Source organism: Salmo salar, chromosome ssa09 (assembly GCF_905237065.1).
Source record: "Salmo salar chromosome ssa09, Ssal_v3.1, whole genome shotgun sequence".
NCBI lineage: Eukaryota > Metazoa > Chordata > Actinopteri > Salmoniformes > Salmonidae > Salmo > Salmo salar.
In genome coordinates, this window is record NC_059450.1 from 22,984,824 (window position 1) to 23,004,802 (window position 19,979).

General features: G+C 43.6%; 1 protein-coding gene across 1 annotated transcript; it reads left to right on the forward strand.

The window, feature by feature from the left end:
* Nucleotides 1-7,333: 7,333 nt before the first annotated feature.
* On the forward strand, nucleotides 7,334-11,949 carry LOC106611009 (photoreceptor outer segment membrane glycoprotein 2). The gene is made up of 4 exons (XM_014210801.2): nucleotides 7,334-7,529; nucleotides 7,984-8,608; nucleotides 8,778-9,024; nucleotides 9,538-11,949. The coding sequence occupies exons 2-4, from the start codon at nucleotides 8,028-8,030 to the stop codon at nucleotides 9,802-9,804; spliced, it is 1,095 nt and encodes a 364-aa protein (XP_014066276.1). The 5' UTR covers nucleotides 7,334-7,529; nucleotides 7,984-8,027; the 3' UTR covers nucleotides 9,805-11,949.
* The last annotated feature ends 8,030 nt before the right edge of the window (nucleotides 11,950-19,979 follow it).

Below are 19,979 nucleotides of genomic sequence, written 5' to 3' on the forward strand. Positions count from 1 at the left end.
TCTCTGATTTGTCCCCTCCAGGTATGACGCTCCACACATCAGTCACATTTGGTGCATGAATGATTTCCTCAGTCACATCCTTGTCGTAGTCAATTTTATCTGGATTATCATGAACAAAAGTCATTTTCGATGGCCCCCCTACCTCTGAGGAAGCACAGTTCCCGCTCAGCCCAGTCAAAACTGTTCGCTGCTCTGGCACCCCAATGGTGGAACAAGCTCCCTCACGACGCCAGGACAGCGGAGTCAATCACCACCTTCCGGAGACACCTGAAACCCCACCTCTTTAAGGAATACCTAGGATAGGATAAAGTAATCCTTCTAACCCCCCCCCCCCTTAAAAGATTTAGATGCACTATTGTAAAGTTGTTGTTCCACTGGATATCATAAGGTGAATGCACCAATTTGTAAGTCGCTCTGGATAAGAGCGTCTGCTAAATGACTTAAATGTAATGTAAATGTAAATTTAGTTAAAGGGCCAATTATTTAATTATCTCTCAGTTAAGTCATACAGCAGGTATAGTGAAAACACAGGCACAACACAGAGTGTAGTAACATTTGAAACACACCATGGTCAGGTGTCAGGAAGTTGTGACTCTCCACTTGGATCTCAGAAACAGAGGGCACTGATTGGTTGTCCTCATTACTATAGAACTGAGGATGGAGTTTTAGTCTGCTCAGACTATGTCTGACAAACAAATGATCACATAAAGAACACGTCCTTATCTTACTGTACTTTATAACACAATGCTGGCCACAGAAAATAGTGGAATATTGGACTAATCAGTCTGTTGAAAAAAAAAGTAAACATAGCCATTGTGTAAATGTATATGTAACATTCTGTCTAATGTTACATACACATGGGGAACTGCCTCCTCTTTCACAATTACGAGGTCGTCTCCTGGCATCACAGGTCATGATCTCCTCTACTCCCCCTAATGGAAACATTACAAAAGAAACAAAAAAAACACACTTTCAAGAACTCAGATGACCAGAAAATGTTATGTTGGGGTAATATTCAATAACTTTGTTTCAAAAAGAGCTGACAACTTAAATCTTGAGTATCATACAGCTCCAGTCAGTGCATCTGAACTCACACTCAGTGGAGAACACCAGCTCCTCCACATTCCTGCTGTCTAGACTCAGGCTGTTGAAGGAGACAGGGTCTGTGGCGCCCTCTAGGGTCAGAAGCAGGTCAGGGCAGCCTGGGTGGAGTTTGTCTGCTGGGAGGGATGGGCTGTCATCCTGCCTGCTGTGACACCCTCCTCCATCACTAAGCAGGGAGGAGATCTGCTGCAGCATCACTGTGCTTCCATACACATATGGGATGCCCCATCTCAGAGGGGGCAAAGAGGAGGCAGCGCTGAAAGAGAACATAGATTCAGAGCTCTCCTTGGATGGGGATTGAGAGGAGAGGTGTGCCGGAGTCCAGTGTTTCTCCTGCATTGAGACAAAGATATTCATTATTTTAATAACCATCATTGCCCAAGTATTATACCTCAGCACACTCACTCTCAGACAGAGCCACAGTAGTAAAGTACCTCAGCTATAAGAGGCAGGCCGTCATTAGGTGGCTCTGTGTCTCCCTGCTCTACCAGCCTGTCAGTCATCATATCCACTGGGGAGGGGCTAGGGAGGAGGTGCCTCAGGGCCTGGGTGGTCAGACTCAGCTTCCGTCAGCTCCCTTTCCTCTCTTGGTGCTCCCCTGGCCATGCCGCCTCCTCACTGGGCCAGCGGTTATACCAACCACACAGTGGTATTGGGTACTGCTTTGGAACAACATTTGTGGGGTCATGTTTTATTGACTGTACCTCACTGTTGGCTGGAGTTGTCTGAGTTCAATCATAGATTCCCTGAGGAGTCTGATCCAATCCTCTGGAGAGAGTGTTGCTGGTGTGAGACTGATACTGCAGGGCAGAGAACGGACGAATGGGAACCCCTGCAATTCCCAACATTTCAATGACTTTCAGAATACTTGATAGTGATGATGATATTTCTGAAATCAGTATCAGTCACAATCACTGATCTGTACCTGGCTCTTTCACTGCCATAGGGATCCCTGTGGTCCACCAATGCTGAGGAAACCCCTCTATTCCACACTGACTCTCAGTCTCTTCTGACTGATTAGTACAATGGCCTACATCCTAATAAAGATAGTCATTTTCTATTGAAAAACTGACATAAACACACTGCATGTACTGTATATGCCTATATGTATTTACATCTGTTATGGTATGTGTTACAAAAGGGATCACCTTCCATACTGCTTCCATGCAGTCTGAAGCCTCCACACATAGGCCAAGCCTCTCACATCCATTGAGGAAGTACCTGACCATGTCATCACTTCCTGTGTGACCTTTCTTTAGGAGGGCCCAGGCATCTGAGACATGGCTGAGGGGCAGAGAAAACTAGATTGTATGGCTTACAGTTTTCATATTCAGAGAGACAGTATTTCATACACTAGTCTATGCAGTATAGTATATCTTTGTATATCTATACCTGTTCTGTAGGAGTACATCCACAGAGAGCTTGAGGTCGTAGGGGCTGTTTGTGGCTGGTCTGATCCAGTATAGATACTTCAGCGCCAAGCGGAATGCTTTCTCCTCAGCAGGCTGTGGATGATGCAGCGGTGCTGCCAGGAGAACCAGGGTGGTTCAGACCTGGGGCTCAGCAGCAGCTCCATTGAGCCCTACACAAATGTTAATGACATATACTCTTAGCGCCTTTTTTTCTATCTAGAACCTTAAAGGGTTCTTCGGCTGTCCCCATAGGAGAACCCTTTGAAGAAACATTTTTGGTTCCAGGTAGAACCCTTTTGGGTTCCATGTAGAACCCTTTCGACATAGAACCTGTAACAAAAAAGTGTTCTACCTGGAACCAAATGAGTTTCTTCTATGGGGAAAGCCAAAGAACCCTTTGGGAACCCTTTTTTCTAAGAGTGTAGCCATAGGGCACTCTAACCCCCATTTTGGCTCTATTACATCCCGCTAGAAGGCATGTACACTGAGTGTACAAAACATTAAGAACATCTGCTCTTTCCATGAAAGACTGACCAGGTGAATCCAGGTGAAAGCTATGATCCCTTATTTGTGTCACCTGTTAAATCCACTTCAATTAGTGTATATGAAGGGGAGGAGACAGATTAAAGAAGGATGTTGGATGGACATGGATTGTGCCATTCAGAGGTGCACCGGTTTGTGTCAAGAACTGCAATGTTCCATGCCCTGACGAATTGAGGCTGTTCTAGGGGCAAAAGGGGGGTTCAACTCAATATTAGGAAGGTGTTCTTAATGTTTTGTTCACTCACTGTACACCAATGGACTAAATGGTGCTGTGACACTGGTCAAAGGTCAACATACTGATAAGTGTCCATGGTCGAGCAGCCAGAAGGCCCGGATCTGCTCTGAGAAGCTGGGAGGGATGGTGAAAGCATGGCAAAAGGACTGCAGGAGGTCATTTTCGCACTGTAGAAAATTGGCCTTGTCCAAGATGAAGTACATGAGCTGTGCACAGGCTGTGTTAAGTGTAGTTTACATGATCAAGAATACTGTATATTCACTTCAGTTCACATGACAGTCACGGTCATACCTTTGAGAACACTTTATGGATTCTCCATGGTTGGATACAATGGCCTGAACAGATATGTTGTCAATGCGAGGCACCAGCACCAGCTTCAGCAAAGCCTGCAGTTTAGGGGGTGGGTAACCCTGGTCGGTGCGGTCCTCAGAAGTCCATATGGGCCAGTGTTGTTAGTCCATCTGAGCCACCATACTCTGGATCAGTGAATTCCACCTTTCACTTCCCTTCTCCTCCAGACTAATCAAATGAAGAGAGATGAAAAGGGAGATGTGGAGAATAGATCAAGAAATAATGATTAGGGAGTAAAAGAGGAAGACAGAAAGAGAGTGAGAGAGAGAGAGACCGCCTATCAGTGATTTAAGGATTACCCAGAAGTGTGGAGACAAGCCCTGCGGTGGTTCTGATCCATCTCTCTCCATATCTGAGAGATCTGCTTTATTTCTTGAGCATCTGAGAGGAATAAATACGTATAAATACTATAGACTAACCCTAACCCTAGAGTGGTAATACATTGTACCTACAGCTGAAGAGCCAACCCTAACCGTATCAATAATCCTAACCCTAGCTATAACCCTAACGGTAACAATGCAACACTTGTTACACTGTACTTATACGAATAGTTACACAGTAATAACAAATCTGTGATGTAAAGTGTGACCGGTTTGTAAAGTTTGACTGTGTGTGTAAGATTAGCGTATGCATCCTTACCAGGGTACTTGGGCAGGAGTCCGGTGATGCCCCACCACTGTACCAGCCGACCCAGCCAGATGTGTTGCTTCAGAGCTCTGCGTTCCCGATTCCAGCAGTCCTGCCTTACTGCTGAGGAGCCACAGTCGACCCTGCAGACACATGGAATCCCCAAACCTACACACACACACACACACACACAGGAGAGACAGCCACCAATTAATCAGAAAACAGCTCTCTTTGTAGAAACAACATTTCCAATCCTGTTGTAACCATTTGTCCCCATATTGTTACGCCAGTCCCAGATGTTAAAACTAGGTGTCTAGGTAAGATCATTGTACAAAACAAACTAGCGAGTTGATATCATTCACACAACAATCTGATCATTGTGAGAGACATGGTTGGAGTAGTACTGTACCATGCCTCCTCCCCCACTGGGCCAGGGTCAGCAGCTGTGGTCCAGGAACATCCACAGGCCCTGGCAGCTGCTGAAACCTGGAGACAGGGGAAGTGAGGGGAGGGGGCAACCCAGAGAGAGGTGACAGGAGAAGACCTCAGGAACACAGCCGTGTAAAGAGCTGGGTTCAATAACCTTTGGGTCTGTTTGGGATGGCTGGTACTTGGGCTGAAGTCAAGCAGACAGTAATTTGCAGTCAATGGATTCTCTGTCGGGAGCATTACTGAACATAATCCCTCATATCCATAGTTGGTTATAAACCTTCTCCAAATAAATGCATTAAATACATCAACAATAAGTCATGTTGTTGTATTGAACTACAAACCACAGGCATCAGAGAGGATAATTGGTATTTAGATAAAGTACAATAATGCATAACATACAGTACCAGTCAACAGTTTGGACGCACCTACTCATCCAAGGACTTTTTCTTTATTTTTACCATTTTCTACATTGTAGAATAATAGTGAAGACATCAAAACAATGAAATAACATATATAGAATCATGTAGTAACCACAAAAGTGTTAAACAAATCAAAATATATTTTATATTGAAGATACTTCAAAGTAGCCACCCTTTGCCTTGATGACAGCTTTGCACACTCTTGGAATTCTCTCAACCAGCTTCATGAGGTAGTCACCTGGAATGCATTTCAATTAATAGGTGTACCTTGTTAAAAGTTAATTTGTGGAGTTTCTTTCCTTCGTAATACGGTTGAGAAACAGTTGTGTTGTGACAAGGTATAGTGGTATACAGAAGATAGCCCTATTTGGTAAAAGACCAAGTCCATATTATGGCAAGAAGAGCTCAAATAAGCAAAGAGAAATGACAGTCCATCATTACTTTAAGACATGAAGGTCAGTCAATCAGGAAAATTTCAAGAACTTTGAAAGTTTCTTCAAGTGCAATCGTAAAAACATCAAGCGCTATGATGAAACTGGCTCTCGAGGACCACCACAGGAAAGGAAGACCCAAAGTTACCTCTGCTGCAGAGAATAAGTTCATTACAGTTACCAACCTCAGAAATTGCAGCCCAAAAAAATGCTTCACAGAGTTCAAGAAACAGACACATCTCAACATCAACTGCTCAGAGGAGACTGCGTCAATCAGGCCTTCATGGTCGAATTGCTGCAAAGAAACCACTACTAAGGGACACCAATAAGGAAAAGGGACTTGCTTGGGCCCAGAAACACGAGCAATCGACATTAGACCAGTGGAAATCTGTCCTTTGATCTGATGAGTCCAAATGTGAGATTTTTGGTTCCAAAGAAGGTGAACGGAGGATCTTAGCATGTGTTTTTCCCACAGTGAAGCATGTAGGAGGTGTGGGCGTGCTTTGCTGGTGATACTGTTGATGATGTATTTAGAATTCAAGGCACACTTAACCAGCAAGGCTACCACAGCATTCTGCAGCGATACGCCATCCTATCACTTTACAGAATGGAAGACCAATGTTATGGATATGGCTTTAAGAACGTAGTTAACTTGCAGTGCCGTAAAGCCTAGAGGGCTACTATTCATGCCTATGATATCCACCATCAGATCCAAGTACAGCAGACACAGCGAAGTAATAGCCCATTTTACCACAGAACTAATATGTGATCAGAAGCTGTAGTCTCTAGCACTTACCTTCCACAGTATCCGTGCTCCCCTTCCACTCAGGGATCAGGCCATCTCTCTCCCTGTGGATGTGCTGACTTGACTAGTGTGTGTCCACAGTAGAACTCTCCTCTTACACAAGCTCCTTCGGGCCATGATAATCAAGTAATCTCAATCTCGCTCGAGATCTCATTGGCTGATTGGCAGTGTGGATGTGTATGGACGTGTGCGTGAGAGACAGAGAGTGTGACAGGAATAGGAGAGTGTGTGAGGGGAGGAGTAGGTGAAAATGCTTTGTTGCAAATTCAATTACACCATGAGGATAAAGGAGATTGTATTAAGGTCTTTGGAGCTTTTGATTGTCAGTGTTAAGTTTTTCTTGGCCCATTTCCTTTCCCCTCTGAAGCATACATAGTGTCACCAAAGCACTGACTTGTGGGTAGCAGAAATGTTGTTTACCTGATCACATTAAGGCATATTATCAAACAATCTGACACATTTTCAGTGTTTGCTTATGAGCTTAATATTGTCCTCTTTGATATTGTGGCAATAACACTTGTCATCACAAAGTTATGTGTTGCCTTACTTGGCCTCAACCTGTTTCAGGAATGGAGACTCACAGACCCAGAAGAGGGCTCACTGGACACAATACTATAAGCACACACATACATACAGACATACACACCCCTGTAAACCCCTACTTTTCTTACCTTTGTTTCATCTCTGTCACTATATGAGTTTACAAGTGACCTTGTTTCCTTTGCTTCAGTGAAGCTTCCATTTAACAAAAAGAATAGCAGAGCACCGTTTAGTGTAAATGGAATAGGCTATTCATACTTTAGTCTTTGAGAAAAAAAATGTATTTGTCTATTCATTCAATATCAGCCACTCTGTCGAACGCACACACACACACGACCCTTGCCCAATAACTCTTTGTGGTGCTGCAGTCAGATTTGTGCAGGTGGCAGAAGGTACATCCAAATCCTACAGGTCTGATTAGAGGGGATTATTAGGAGGGTCAGGGGGCTTTGGCCAGCGGACTCACTCTGATGCTGCTGCGGGCGGGTGTCTGTCTACTCCTTCTGTGCCACTACGGCTTGCCTCTCTCCAGGCCAAGTCTTAGGATGTCTGTCAGTGAAGAACAAAACAAACCCCTAAACAGAGATGGGAGCCAGATCAGACGGACACCGTGCATGTTGCTGAGATAAGGTAGGTCCCACTGAATGCTGCTGTTTAATGTATTTTTTGTTGAATTTTATAGTCGATTCTATTTCTAGTTTATTCCATTCTATTTCTTCAGATGAATTGCTTAGCAAAGTATTATGTTGATAGTGGGTTCAGCAGAGGTGACATAGTCCAGAGGTGTGCATTATCCAATTTGGTCATTTTTAATATTTGTGTAAAAGCTACTGTATGAGAAAATGTTCCTGCAGTGATTCAGATATTCATTATTATGTTTGATCATACCTTGTGGTGCAGGGCTGCCAACACTTATAAATAGGAGACCCCTACTCAAGAAACTGATTATAAATCACTGAGCTAAACTGCTTATGTGAGGGTGTGTGGAAACCTCCCATCTACAACCCTGGCCCCTCCCTTTATCCATCCACAGCCCATTGTGCCTCTTACTCCTTCCCCTACCTCTATCCTCTCCCCCATCCAGCGTCCTTCCAGGACATTGGATAAAACAAAACAAACATATTTAAGATGGCCGTGCTGAAAGTGAAATTCACCAAGACCAACAGGGACAAGCTTGCCCAGGTGCTGTGGATCCTCAACTGGGTTTCCGTGGTGACAGGGTTGATTCTGTTTAGCCTGGGGCTCTTCCTAAAGGTGGAGATCAACAAGCGCTGGGAGCTTATGGCAGAAAGGGACCTCCACTACGTCCCCAACATGCTCATTGCCACAGGCCTCATCGCCTGTGGCATCAATTTCCTGGGCGGGAAGATCTGCTACGACTGTGCGGACACCACTAAGTTCCTGCGCTGGAAGCTGCTGATGCTGCCCTACGTCATCTGCACCTTCTTCTTCACCTTCTGCATCCTGGTGGGGGCTCTCATGTGCTACAGCATGCTCGGGGAGCTGGAGGAGGCTCTGGACCTGGGTCTGCGGGAGGCCATGCGCTATTATAAGGACACGGACACACCAGGCCGCTGCTTTCTGAAGCGCACTGTGGACCTGCTGCAGATCCAGTTCCAGTGCTGCGGCAACTTCGGCTTCAGAGACTGGTTCCAGATCCAGTGGATCAGCAACCGGTACCTGGACATGTCCCACAGGGAGGTTGTGGCGTAAGTACAGACTAGAATAGTGATACCCTACCTGCCAGATCAGACACAGAGGTCAGCTCTGTGCCCATATATACTATGACCTTAAGGTTCTTGAATTTGAGGCTCTAGATGCCCCAAGTGATCAACCCTCTGTCTCGGTCTCTCCCTTTTCCCCTCTCCACGTCTCTAGCCGGCTGAGGAGTAACGTGGAAGGGAAATACCTGATGGACGGGGTTCCCTTCAGCTGCTGTAACATTAACTCACCACGGCCCTGCATCCAGCACCAGATTACCAACAGCTCAGCCCACTTCAACTATGAATACCAGACAGAGGAGCTCAACTTGTGGAGGAAGGGCTGCCGCCAGGCCCTGCTGGAGTACTACACCCACATCATGCAGTCCATCGGCCTCACCGTCCTCATCATCTGGCTGTTTGAGGTAGGCATAGGGGTGTCCTTACAAACAGACTGATGTGGTTTGAATATAAGTAAACATGGTGCCTGAGACTTACCTGACATACACCAAAACCATTATTTAAACTCAGCAAACCACTAATTATAAAGAACTCAGAATACTGCAATGTAGATTGTCTGACACCTTGTACTTGCAGGGAAGTGTTCAGGGCTTCTAGTCCACCTCCCATGCACTTTATCCTCCCTTAGCGTGATAAATATAATTGTTCATTCACTTTGCATGCTCCCTAATCCCACACCAAATCTCTTTTGTGACATTGGCTCCGGGTTATCCATGCTCAGCTTTGTGTGTGGACTCACCCTTTGTCCTCTACTGGGTCACATGGAGCTGTCCCAAAATACACATCCCAAACCTACAGCTACTTCTGGGACCCACATATTTTACTCTGGTCCACTATAAATGATAAACAAACGTTACAGTCATCAGTATATTACATGGTCTAGGGATTTCCTCAGTAATGTTTGTGTGCTGTTGTAGCTGTCGGTGCTGACGGGGGTACGTTACCTCCAGACATCCCTGGAGAACGTGCTGAGACAGGGGGACCCAGACTCAGAGTCCGACGGCTGGCTCCTGGAGAACAGCTTTGTGGAGACAGCCAGATCCAACTTCAATATTATAAAGAGCTTGGGGAAGTGCAACCAGATTGACACAGCCAACAACGGCGACCCCAACATCGATGTCCCCTCCACAGCCTACTATGGACCAGACAACCTGCCCCCAAAACAGATTCCTGTGGCCAGTTGACACCTGCTCAGACACCTTATATAGCCCACTCCACAGAGCCCTCAAAAGGTGAGGGATCGGGTAATACACATCAAAAGTTTGTCTAAAGAACAGGAACTGCCTCGAACAATAAAAGCTTGCCTGAAAGAAACATGGAATTGAGGCGGAATTAGACAATGTGGCAAACCAAGCAATGTTTGTAAAAGGGAGGACTGCCATCACAGGGGGGGATTTGACGCAAAAGAGAGAACCCATAGCAGATTGGTACAGAACACGATTATAATAGATAACATGGAAATGGATACCAGAGATTGTTTAGCAAGAGCATTTAAAACAGAATCAATGTGTCATCGATTCTATGCCATCATCACCTTGTTACCTTCTTTTCATATACCCATAATCAAATTCATTTAAAAGAGTGAAAGCCAAACTGTGTTATTCCGCCTTCAACTTGTGAACCCTTCATTGACAATCGTCTACAGAAATACATTTAGGTCAAACATTTAATTATTTCAATAGATCCAGAGACTTGTTAACTGAAATAGCACAGACATAAAATAAAAACAAAGCAGTCAGTCACTTCAAGTTCCTAACTACATTTAAATGTGCCTCAGCCTGAATGTAATAAGGACGTTGGTCTAAATGAAAATATGCAGACCTTTCCCACTGTATTGGGACAAGCTTGTAGAAAAACATGGCAATTAAATATGTGCCGAGTCTTGATAAAATCCCGATTTAGGCTTTTACAAATATTCACTCTAGTTTTCTACAGCTATAGACCAATGCAACTCAGCATGTCTTACTCATTATAACCAAGCCTTCAAGAAATCTTACAAATATGTCAACAGGGGGAAGGATGCATGTGAGTTAGAGGGGTTTGTGGGATAGACATTGCCTACAGATGGAAATCCTAAAGGGAAAGAGTAAATAAGCTTATAAATACAAAATCATTTTGGAATGTATACAGTTATCAAGATTTTGCTGATAGTTGCTCGTTGGTTTTGTTCAGTACAAGATAAACAATGACTGGTAAGACACATTCTGTAGGAGAAATGTGAAGACCAAGCACACAAGTGTTGGCACTTAAAATAAATATCACTGGTGCCATTTTCCTACTGTACTGTACCATGTCTTTATTGTCTTTCCATGATATGTGATGAACTTGTACAATAAGTATTCCTGTGCAGCAAGTCTGTATGCATAGTAGTGACAACCAAGATTGAGATTTCTAAGCAATAGCAGAATTGAGCTAAGGACCCCCACTGCCTCTGATTATCCCTAATCTGTGTCCGAATGGGATTTCACATTTACCTCTCACCTCCAATCAATCAGCGGACACACATAGTCTATTATGGGCACAGAGGCAGAGCACACCAGACTACTTAAGGCTCAGTTTCAACTACTGAGTACTACAGATACAACACTACCAATCAACACGATATGCTATCTTGGATGAGGTATGAAAGAGGCTACCTTATTTCAGTCTTTAAGCAAAACTATATAGGGTCTGTGCCTGGTCCCTCACTGTGGAATGAAACAGTGAGAGGAAAGTCATATTAGCAGTCTGATTTATTAGACAGCACAGGTTCTGAGCAACAATCAACAGTATTATAGCTGCAGCATAAATACTTACAACAGTTAAGTGCTGCCAGGAAGAGAAGTTATTAGAGCTTAGTAGTAAAGTGGGTATTATACATGTAGGTAATTACTGCAGGGAACATGAGTTAAGGGCACTGAATAATAGGAATATGAGAGTTGATGTCATTGTGCAAGTCAATGACCTGACATACGACGTGATGGTGTTGATAAGATAAGTACTTTCAAGTCATACTTTTTGTGATTGACTCTCCTTTCAGACACTGAAGAGTAAGCAGAAACTGATGAACAATCACAGCATTTCTGGTCTTATTCCCAGTCAGACACAGAGGGCACAATAACTCATCATCTAGACAACAGCGTCTTCATTCAGACAGCCTTGTTATCATACAGCACTGTCAAGCAACGCAAATTAGGAAAAACAAAACCATACAATATATGCCCAAAACGTCATTTTCCTGAAAAGTTTGATGTACAAATATCAAGTGTATTATTATAGCGATGATTCTTTTTCATGTACCCTCCCATAAAATGTACATCCGTGTCTTAAATACACTAATGTTGTGGTGATGTCCTCTTATTTACTTGTTAGATTAGTCATGTGTACAGAAAGCATCTAATGACTATCAGGTTGGCAAAATAGGGAATTTCAGCCAAAATAAACATATTATGCACACCAAGGGCGAATGTTCAAAAGTACTCAGATTACAAGCAGCACAGTAAAAAAGTGAAAATTCTCATGATATACTTCTGTATTTGACCAGTATAGACATTGCTTGTATATCTATACATACATTATCTTTTCATATAATTGAACCAGGGTGATGGTCACTAACATGAAGAGGGGGTATGAGGCCTCTGTCACACACAATAATACTAACTGGACACCCTTTAACACCTCAGGTCCTATCAAGGTCCAATGCAGCCGTTATCTCATTATCAAATCATTTTTGTGTGACAATGAAGTACCTTTCTGTGATTGTTTTTAATTGAAATGGTCAAAAAGAAACAAAAATAGCTTCTTTGCAAAGAGCAATTTCTCAAGCAAGAATTGTATTAGGACTGTCTAGGATTAGTCTGTGGGGAGGGGAATACTGAAAACTAGCTGTTATTGGCAGTGTTTTGGAACTCTTTCTTATTGGTCTATTAGCTAATACACCACCTGTTGATGGAACCAGGCAGGCCAAAACTCTATCCCACCAAAACAGGCTGAAATTTCCAGCTGTATTTCTTTTAACAGCTCTTACATTAAAAGGGCATTAGCATTTTTACAACTTCACAGTATTATTCCAACCTTAGTGAAAATGCATATAAAACATATAAAATCAATTTTTTGACTGCCCCCGGGCCTTTAAATAATATTGCAAAGTTAATATGGGTGTTATTTTCAACAGTAATGAAAACAGAGATTATAGTAGTGTTGTCAGAGAGTACTGTGTGTCACTCAAATAGAGGAGACTGAAAAGGAACACTGACCCTTGTTGGCCAGTCTTCCCCCGGGAATGTGTGAGCACAGTGGACCTCTGAACACAGGCAGTCTGCACCATGGCTAGGGAGCAGGTCTGGACATCTTGCTCCTCCTGACATAGAATGGAGGTCAGCACCTCCCTCTCAGCCGGGGTGGAGCCCCGTTGAGGCCCCACACACAACTCTCCTAGCTCCATGGCAAAGCTACAGGACAGGAGGAAGAAACATGACAACACACTTATTCACTTTAAACCAACCAGCTATACATACACTACATTCAAAAGTGTGGGGTCACTTACAAATGTCCTTGTTTTTGAAAGAAAAGCAATTTTTTTCTCCATTAAAATAACATCAAATTGATCAGAAATAAAGTGTAGACATAGTCATTTACAACATTAACAATTGTAGCTGGAAACGGCTGATTTTTAATGGAATATCTACATAGGCGTACAGAGGCCCATTATCAGCAACCATCACTCCTGTGTTCCAATGGCACGTTGTGTTAGCTAATCCAAGTTCCTAATTTTAAATGGCTAATTGATCATTAGAAAACCCTTTTGCAATTATGTTAGCACAGCTAAAAGCTGTTGTTCTGATTAAAGAAGCAATAAAACTGGCCTTCTATAGACTAGTTGAGTATCTGGAGCATCAGCATTTGTGGGTTCGATGATTTATTTTTAATTTCACCTTTATTTAATCAGGTAGGCCAGTTGAGAACAAGGTCTCATTTACAACTGTGACCTGGCCAAGATAAAGCAAAGCAGTGCAACAAAAAAACAGAGTTACACATGGGATAAATAAAAGTACAGTCAATAACAATAGAAAAATCTATATACAGTTTGTGAAAATGGAATAAGGAGGTAAGGCAATAAATAGGCCATAGTAGCAAAGTAATTACAATTTAGCAAATTAACACTGGAGTGATAGATGTGCAGGTGATGATGTGCAAGTAGAAATACTGGTGTGCAAAAGAGAAAAAAAAGTAAATTAAAACAATATGGGGATGAGGCAGGTAGTTGGAAGGGCTATTTACAGATGGGCTGTGTACAGCTGCAGCGATCGGTGAGCTGCTCAGATAGCTGATGCATAAAGTTAGTGAGGGAGATATGTCTCCAACTTCAGCGATTTTTGCAATTCGTTCCAGTCATTGGCAGCAGAGAACTGGAAGGAAAGGCGGCCAAAGGACGTGTTCGCTTTGGGGATGACCAGTGAGATATACCTGCTGGAGTGCATGCTACAGGTGGGTGTTGTTAGGGTGACCAGTGAGCTGAGATAAGGCAGAGCTTTACGTAGCAAAGACTTATAGATGACCTGGAGCCAGTTGGTCTGGCGACGAATATGAAGCGAGGGCCAGCCGATGAGAGCATACAGGTCACAGTGGTGGGTGGTATATGGGGCTTTGGTGATAAAACGGATGGCACTGTGATAGCAAACTGGATGCAGTCTGAGTAGTGTTGGAGGCTATTTTGTAAATGACATCGCCGAAGTCGAGGATCGGTAGGATGGTCAGTTTTACGAGGGTATGTTTGGCAGCATGAGTGAAGGATGCTTTGTTGCGAAATAGGAAGCCAATTCTAGATTTAACTTTGGATTGGAGATGTTTGATATGAGTCTGGAAGGAGAGTTTACAGTCTAACCAGACACCTAGGTATTTGTAGTTGTCCACATATTCTAAGTCAGAACCGTCCAGAGTAGTGATGCTGGACGGGCGGGCAGGTGTAGGCAGCGATCGGTTGAAGAGCATGCATTTAGTTTTACTTGTATTTAGGAGCAGTTGGAGGCCACGGAAGGAGAGTTGTATGGCATTGAAGCTCGTCTGGAGGTTAGTTAACAGTGTCCAAAGAAGGGCCAGAAGTATACAGAATGGTGTCGTCGGCGTAGAGGTGGATCAGAGAGTCACCAGCAGCAAGAGCGTCATCATCGATGTATACAGAGAAGAGTCGGCCCAAGAATTGAACGCTGTGGCATCCCCATAGAGACTGCCAGAGGTCCGGACAACAGGCCCTCCGATTTGACACACTGAACTCCATCAGACAAGTAGTTGGTGAACCAGGCGAGGCAATCATTTGAGAAACCAAGACTATTGGAGTCTGCCGATGAGGATGTGGTGATTGACAGAGTCGAAAGCCTTGGCCAGGTCAATGAATACGGCTGCACAGAATTGTTTCTTATCGATGGCGGTTAAGATATTGTTTAGGACCTTGAGCGTGGCTGAGGTGCACCCATGACCAGCTCTGAAACCAGATTGCATAGCGGAGAAGGTGCGGTGGGATTCGAAATGGTCGGTAATCTGTTTGTTGACTTGGCTTTCGAAGAACTTAGAAAGGCAGGGTAGGATAGATATACGTCTGTAGCAGTTTAGGTCAAGAGTGTCCCCCCGTTTGAAGAGGGGGATGACCGCAGCTGCTTTCCAATCTTTGGGAATCTCAGACGACACGAAAGAGGTTGAACAGGCTAGTAATAGGGGTTGCAACAATTTCGGCAGATCATTTTAGAATGAAAGGGTCCAGATTGTCTAGCCCGGCTGATTTGTAGGGGTCCAGATTTTGCAGCTCTTTCAGAACATCAGCTGACTGGATTTGGGAGAAGGAGAAATGGGGAAGGCTTGGGCGAGTTGCTGTGGGGGGGTGCAGTGCAGTTGACCGGGGTAGGGGTAGCCAGGTGGAAAGCATGGCCAGCTGTAGAAAAATGCTTATTGAAATTCTCAATTACAGTGGATTTATCGGTGGTGACAGAGTTTCCTATCCTCAGTGCAGTGGGCAGCTGGGAGGAGGTGCTCTTATTCTCCATGGACTTTACAGTGTCCCAGAACTTTTTTGAGTTTGTGTTGCAGAAAGCAAATTTCAGCTTCAAAAAGCTAGCCTTGGCTTTTCTAACTGCCTGTGTATATTGGTTTCTAACTTCCCTGAAAAGTTGCATATCACGGGGGCTGTTTGATGCTAATGCAGAACGCCACAGGATGTTTTTGTGTTGGTTAAGGGCAGTCAGGTCTGGAGAGAACCAAGAGCTATATCTGTTCCTGGTTCTAAATGTCTTGAATGGGGCATGCTTATTTAAGATGGTGAGGAAGGCATTTAAAACAATAACCAGGCATCCTCTACTGACGGGATGAGGTCAATATCCTTCCAGGATACCCGGGCCAGGTCAATTAGAAAGGCCTGCTCGCTGAAGTGTTTCAGGGAGCGTTTGACAGTGATGAGTGGAGGTCGTTTGACCGCTGACTCATTACGGATGCAGGCAATGAGGCAGTGATCGCTGAGATCTTGGTTGAAAACAGCAGAGGTGTATTTAGAGGGCAAGTTGGTTAGGATGATATCTATGAGGGTGCCTGTGTTTACGGCTTTGGGGTGGTACCTGGTAGGTTCATTGATAATTTGTGTGAGATTGAGGGCATCAAGCTTAGATTGTAGGATAGCTGGGGTGTTAAGCATGTCCCAGTTTAGGTCACCTAGCAGCATGAGCTCTGAAGATAGATGGGGGGCAATCAGTTCACATATGGTGTCCAGAGCACAGCTGGGGGCAAAGGGTTGTCTATAGCAAGCGGCAACGGTGAGCAAGTTGTTTTTAGAGAAAAAGTAGAAGTTCAAATTGTTTGGGTACAGACCTGGATAGTAGGACAAAACTCTGCAGGCTTTCTCTGCAGTAGATTGCAACACCGCCCCTTTTGGCCGTTCTATCTTGTCTGAAAATGTTGTAGTTAGGGATGGAGATTTCAGAGTTTTTGGTGGTCTTCCTAAGCCAGGATTCAGACACGGCTAGGACATCCGGGTTGGCAGAGTGTGCTAAAGCAGTGATTAAAACAAACTTAGGGAGGTGGCTTCTAATGTTAACATGCGTGAAACCAAGGCTATTACGGTTACAGAAGTCATCAAAAGAGAGCGCCTGGGTAATAGGAGTGGAGCTGGGCACTGCAGGGCCTGGATTCACCTCTACATCGCCAGAGGAACAGAGGAGGAGTAGCATAACGGTACGGCTAAAAGCTATGAGAATTGGTCGTCTAGGACGTCCGGAACAGAGAGTAAAAGGACCAGGTTTCTGGGGGCGATAAAATAGCTTCAAGGTACAGACAAAGGTATGGTAGGATGTGAATACAGTGGAGGTAAACCTAGGCATTGAGTGATGATGAAAGAGATATTGTCTCTAGAAACATCATTGAAACCAGGTGATGTCATCACATGTGTGGGTGGTGGAACTGAAAGGTTGGATAAGGTATAATGAGCAGGGCTAGAGGCTCTACAGTGAAATAAGCCAATAAACACTAACCAGAACAGCAATGGACAAGGGATATTGACATTAAGGAGAGGCATGCTTAGCCGAGTGATCATAAGGGTCCAGTGAGTAGTGAGGTTGGTTGGGGTCACGGCGATTCAGACATCTAGCCGGGTCATGGGTAGCAAGCTGGCAGAAGATGGTCTGTTTTTAGCCACCTCGTGCGTTTCCATCGGTAGATTAGTGGGGTTCCATGTGGTAGAGGGGACCAATCCAATTGGCAAAATAGTTATAGTGGCCCAAGAAAATTGTCCGATAGACCTATTCAGATAGTAGCCGATAAGACAGCTAACGATTAGCGGGCCGCAGATGGGCGTTCAGGTTACGTCGCGACGGAGGGGCCAGTTGGATAACTCCCTTGGGCAGATAACGTCGGTAGTCCAGTCGTGAAGGCCCGGTGGGGCTCTGCATTGGCAGTAAAATGGGTCCGGATAGGTGATTGTAGCCCAGGAGTGGCCGATGGAACTCTTCAGCTGGCTTGCTCCGGAATAATTGATGTTTGCTCCGGACCGACGTTAGCCAATAGTCACTCGGATAGCAGCTAGCTAGCTGCAAGATCCAGGTGTAAATGTCCAGAGCTTGCGGTAGAAATCCGGGGATACGGAGAGAAAATAGGTCCGGTATGCTCTGGTCTGAGTCGCGTTGTACAAAAACTGGCAATAGCTTTTCGAGCTAAAGGATAGCTGATGACCGCCAACCGTGGTTAGCTGAATACTAACGTTAGCCTGCCACATTAACTGGCTAGCTTCTGTTGTGGATTTCAGATTTGAGGTGAATAATACATTTTTTTAAACAATTGGTGAGGCGGGTTGCAGGAGTGTTTTGAGGTTGAGTTTTTAGAAAGAAAAAAAGATATAAAAAGATATGCGAAGAAAATATGTAAATATGTATACAAATACACGCGCAAAAAGACAAGGATAAAGGAAGTCTGACTACTATGCCTTCTTGGATAGCCTACTATCTTATAACCTACTATCATGTGTGCATTGCTGCGCTTATAATGTGAAGAAATAGCTTAATAGCTGATCAACAATTTAAGATAAACTTTGTTGCGTCAACCATTTTTTAAATGCTTGTGGTTGTATTAATTTGCACCCCACAACTGCTTTTGCTGTTTGTTAGGCCTACTCATCTTGATGACTGACAAAAAGATCATGTGGACAGATCTTCAAAGGCACCTCAGAATTGGATAAGGACGCGCGCAGTTGCGTCCATGATGTGTCCGTCTTCACTTGTAGCCTGTGAGAAAGACCCGATCACGTGACATACGGCGCTTCGGATTGAGGCGCTTCGGACAGAGGTGCATCGGATTGCGCAGACTCAGGGAGAAGGGCACAACGCAGCACTTCTGGCTGCAAAAGGCATGAATTTTTTTAGGGTGCATTACGACCACAAAGGGGATGCCGCCGTAAAATTTAAGGCATTATCAAGTGCTTGTCAAAATTGTGAATGAGATACTATTGGTGTGTACTAGAGGTCGACCGATTATTATTTTTCAATGCCGGTACCGATTATTGGAGGACCAAAAAAGCCGATACCGATTAATCAGCCGAGATAGATACACACACACACACACACACATATATATATATATATGTGTATATATATATATATATATATATATGTATATATATGTATATATATATGTATATATATATATATATATATATATATATATATATATATATATATATATATATATATATATATATATATATATATATATAACAGTGTAGGTTCCATCCCTCTCTTCGCCCCAACCCAGGCTCGAACCAGGGACCCTTGCACACATCAACAACTGACACCCACGAAGCATCGTTACCCATCGCGCCACAAAAGCCGCGGCCCTTGCAACGCAAGGGGAAACCCTACTTCAAGTCTCAGAGCGAGTGACGTCACTGATTGAAATGCTATTAGCGCGCACCATCGCTAACTAACTAGCCATTTCACATCGGTTACATATACACACACACACACACACACACACACACACACACACACACACACACACGCATATATATGTGTATATATATACACACACATACACACATATATATAAATAAATAATAATGACAATTACAACAACACTGAATGAACACTTATTTTAACTTAATATAATACATCAATAAAATCAATTTAGTCTCAAATAAATAATGAAACATGTTCAATTTGGTTTGAATAATTCAAAAACAAAGAAAGTAAAAGTGCAATATTTGCCATGTAAAAAAGCTAACGTTTAAGTTCCTTGCTCAGAACATGAGAACATATGAAAGCTGGTGGTTCCTTTTAACATGAGTCTTCAATATTCCCAGGTAAGAAGTTTTAGGTTGTAGTTACTATAGGAATTATAGGACTATTTCTCTCTATACCATTTGTATTTCATATACATTTGACTATTGGATGTTCCTATAGGCACTATAGTATTGCCAGCCTAATCTCGGGAGTTGATAGGCTTGAAGTCATAAACAGCGCAATGCTTGAAGCACAGCGAAGAGCTGCTGGCAAATGCAGGAAAGTGATGTTTGAATGAATGCTTACGAGCCTGCTGCTACCTACCACAGCTCAATCAGACTGCTCTATCGAATCAGACTTAATTATAATATAACAACACACAGAAAAACGAGCCTTAGGTGATTAATATGATCAAATCCGTAAACTATCATTTCGAAAACAAAACATTTATTCTTTCAGTGAAATACGGAACCGTTCCGTATTTTATCTAACGGGTGGCATCCCTAAGTCTAAATATTGCTGTTACATTGCACAACCTTCAATGTTATGTCATAATTATGTACAATTCTGGCAAAATAATTATGGTCTTTGTTAGGAAGAAATGGTCTTCACACAGTTCGCAACGAGCCAGG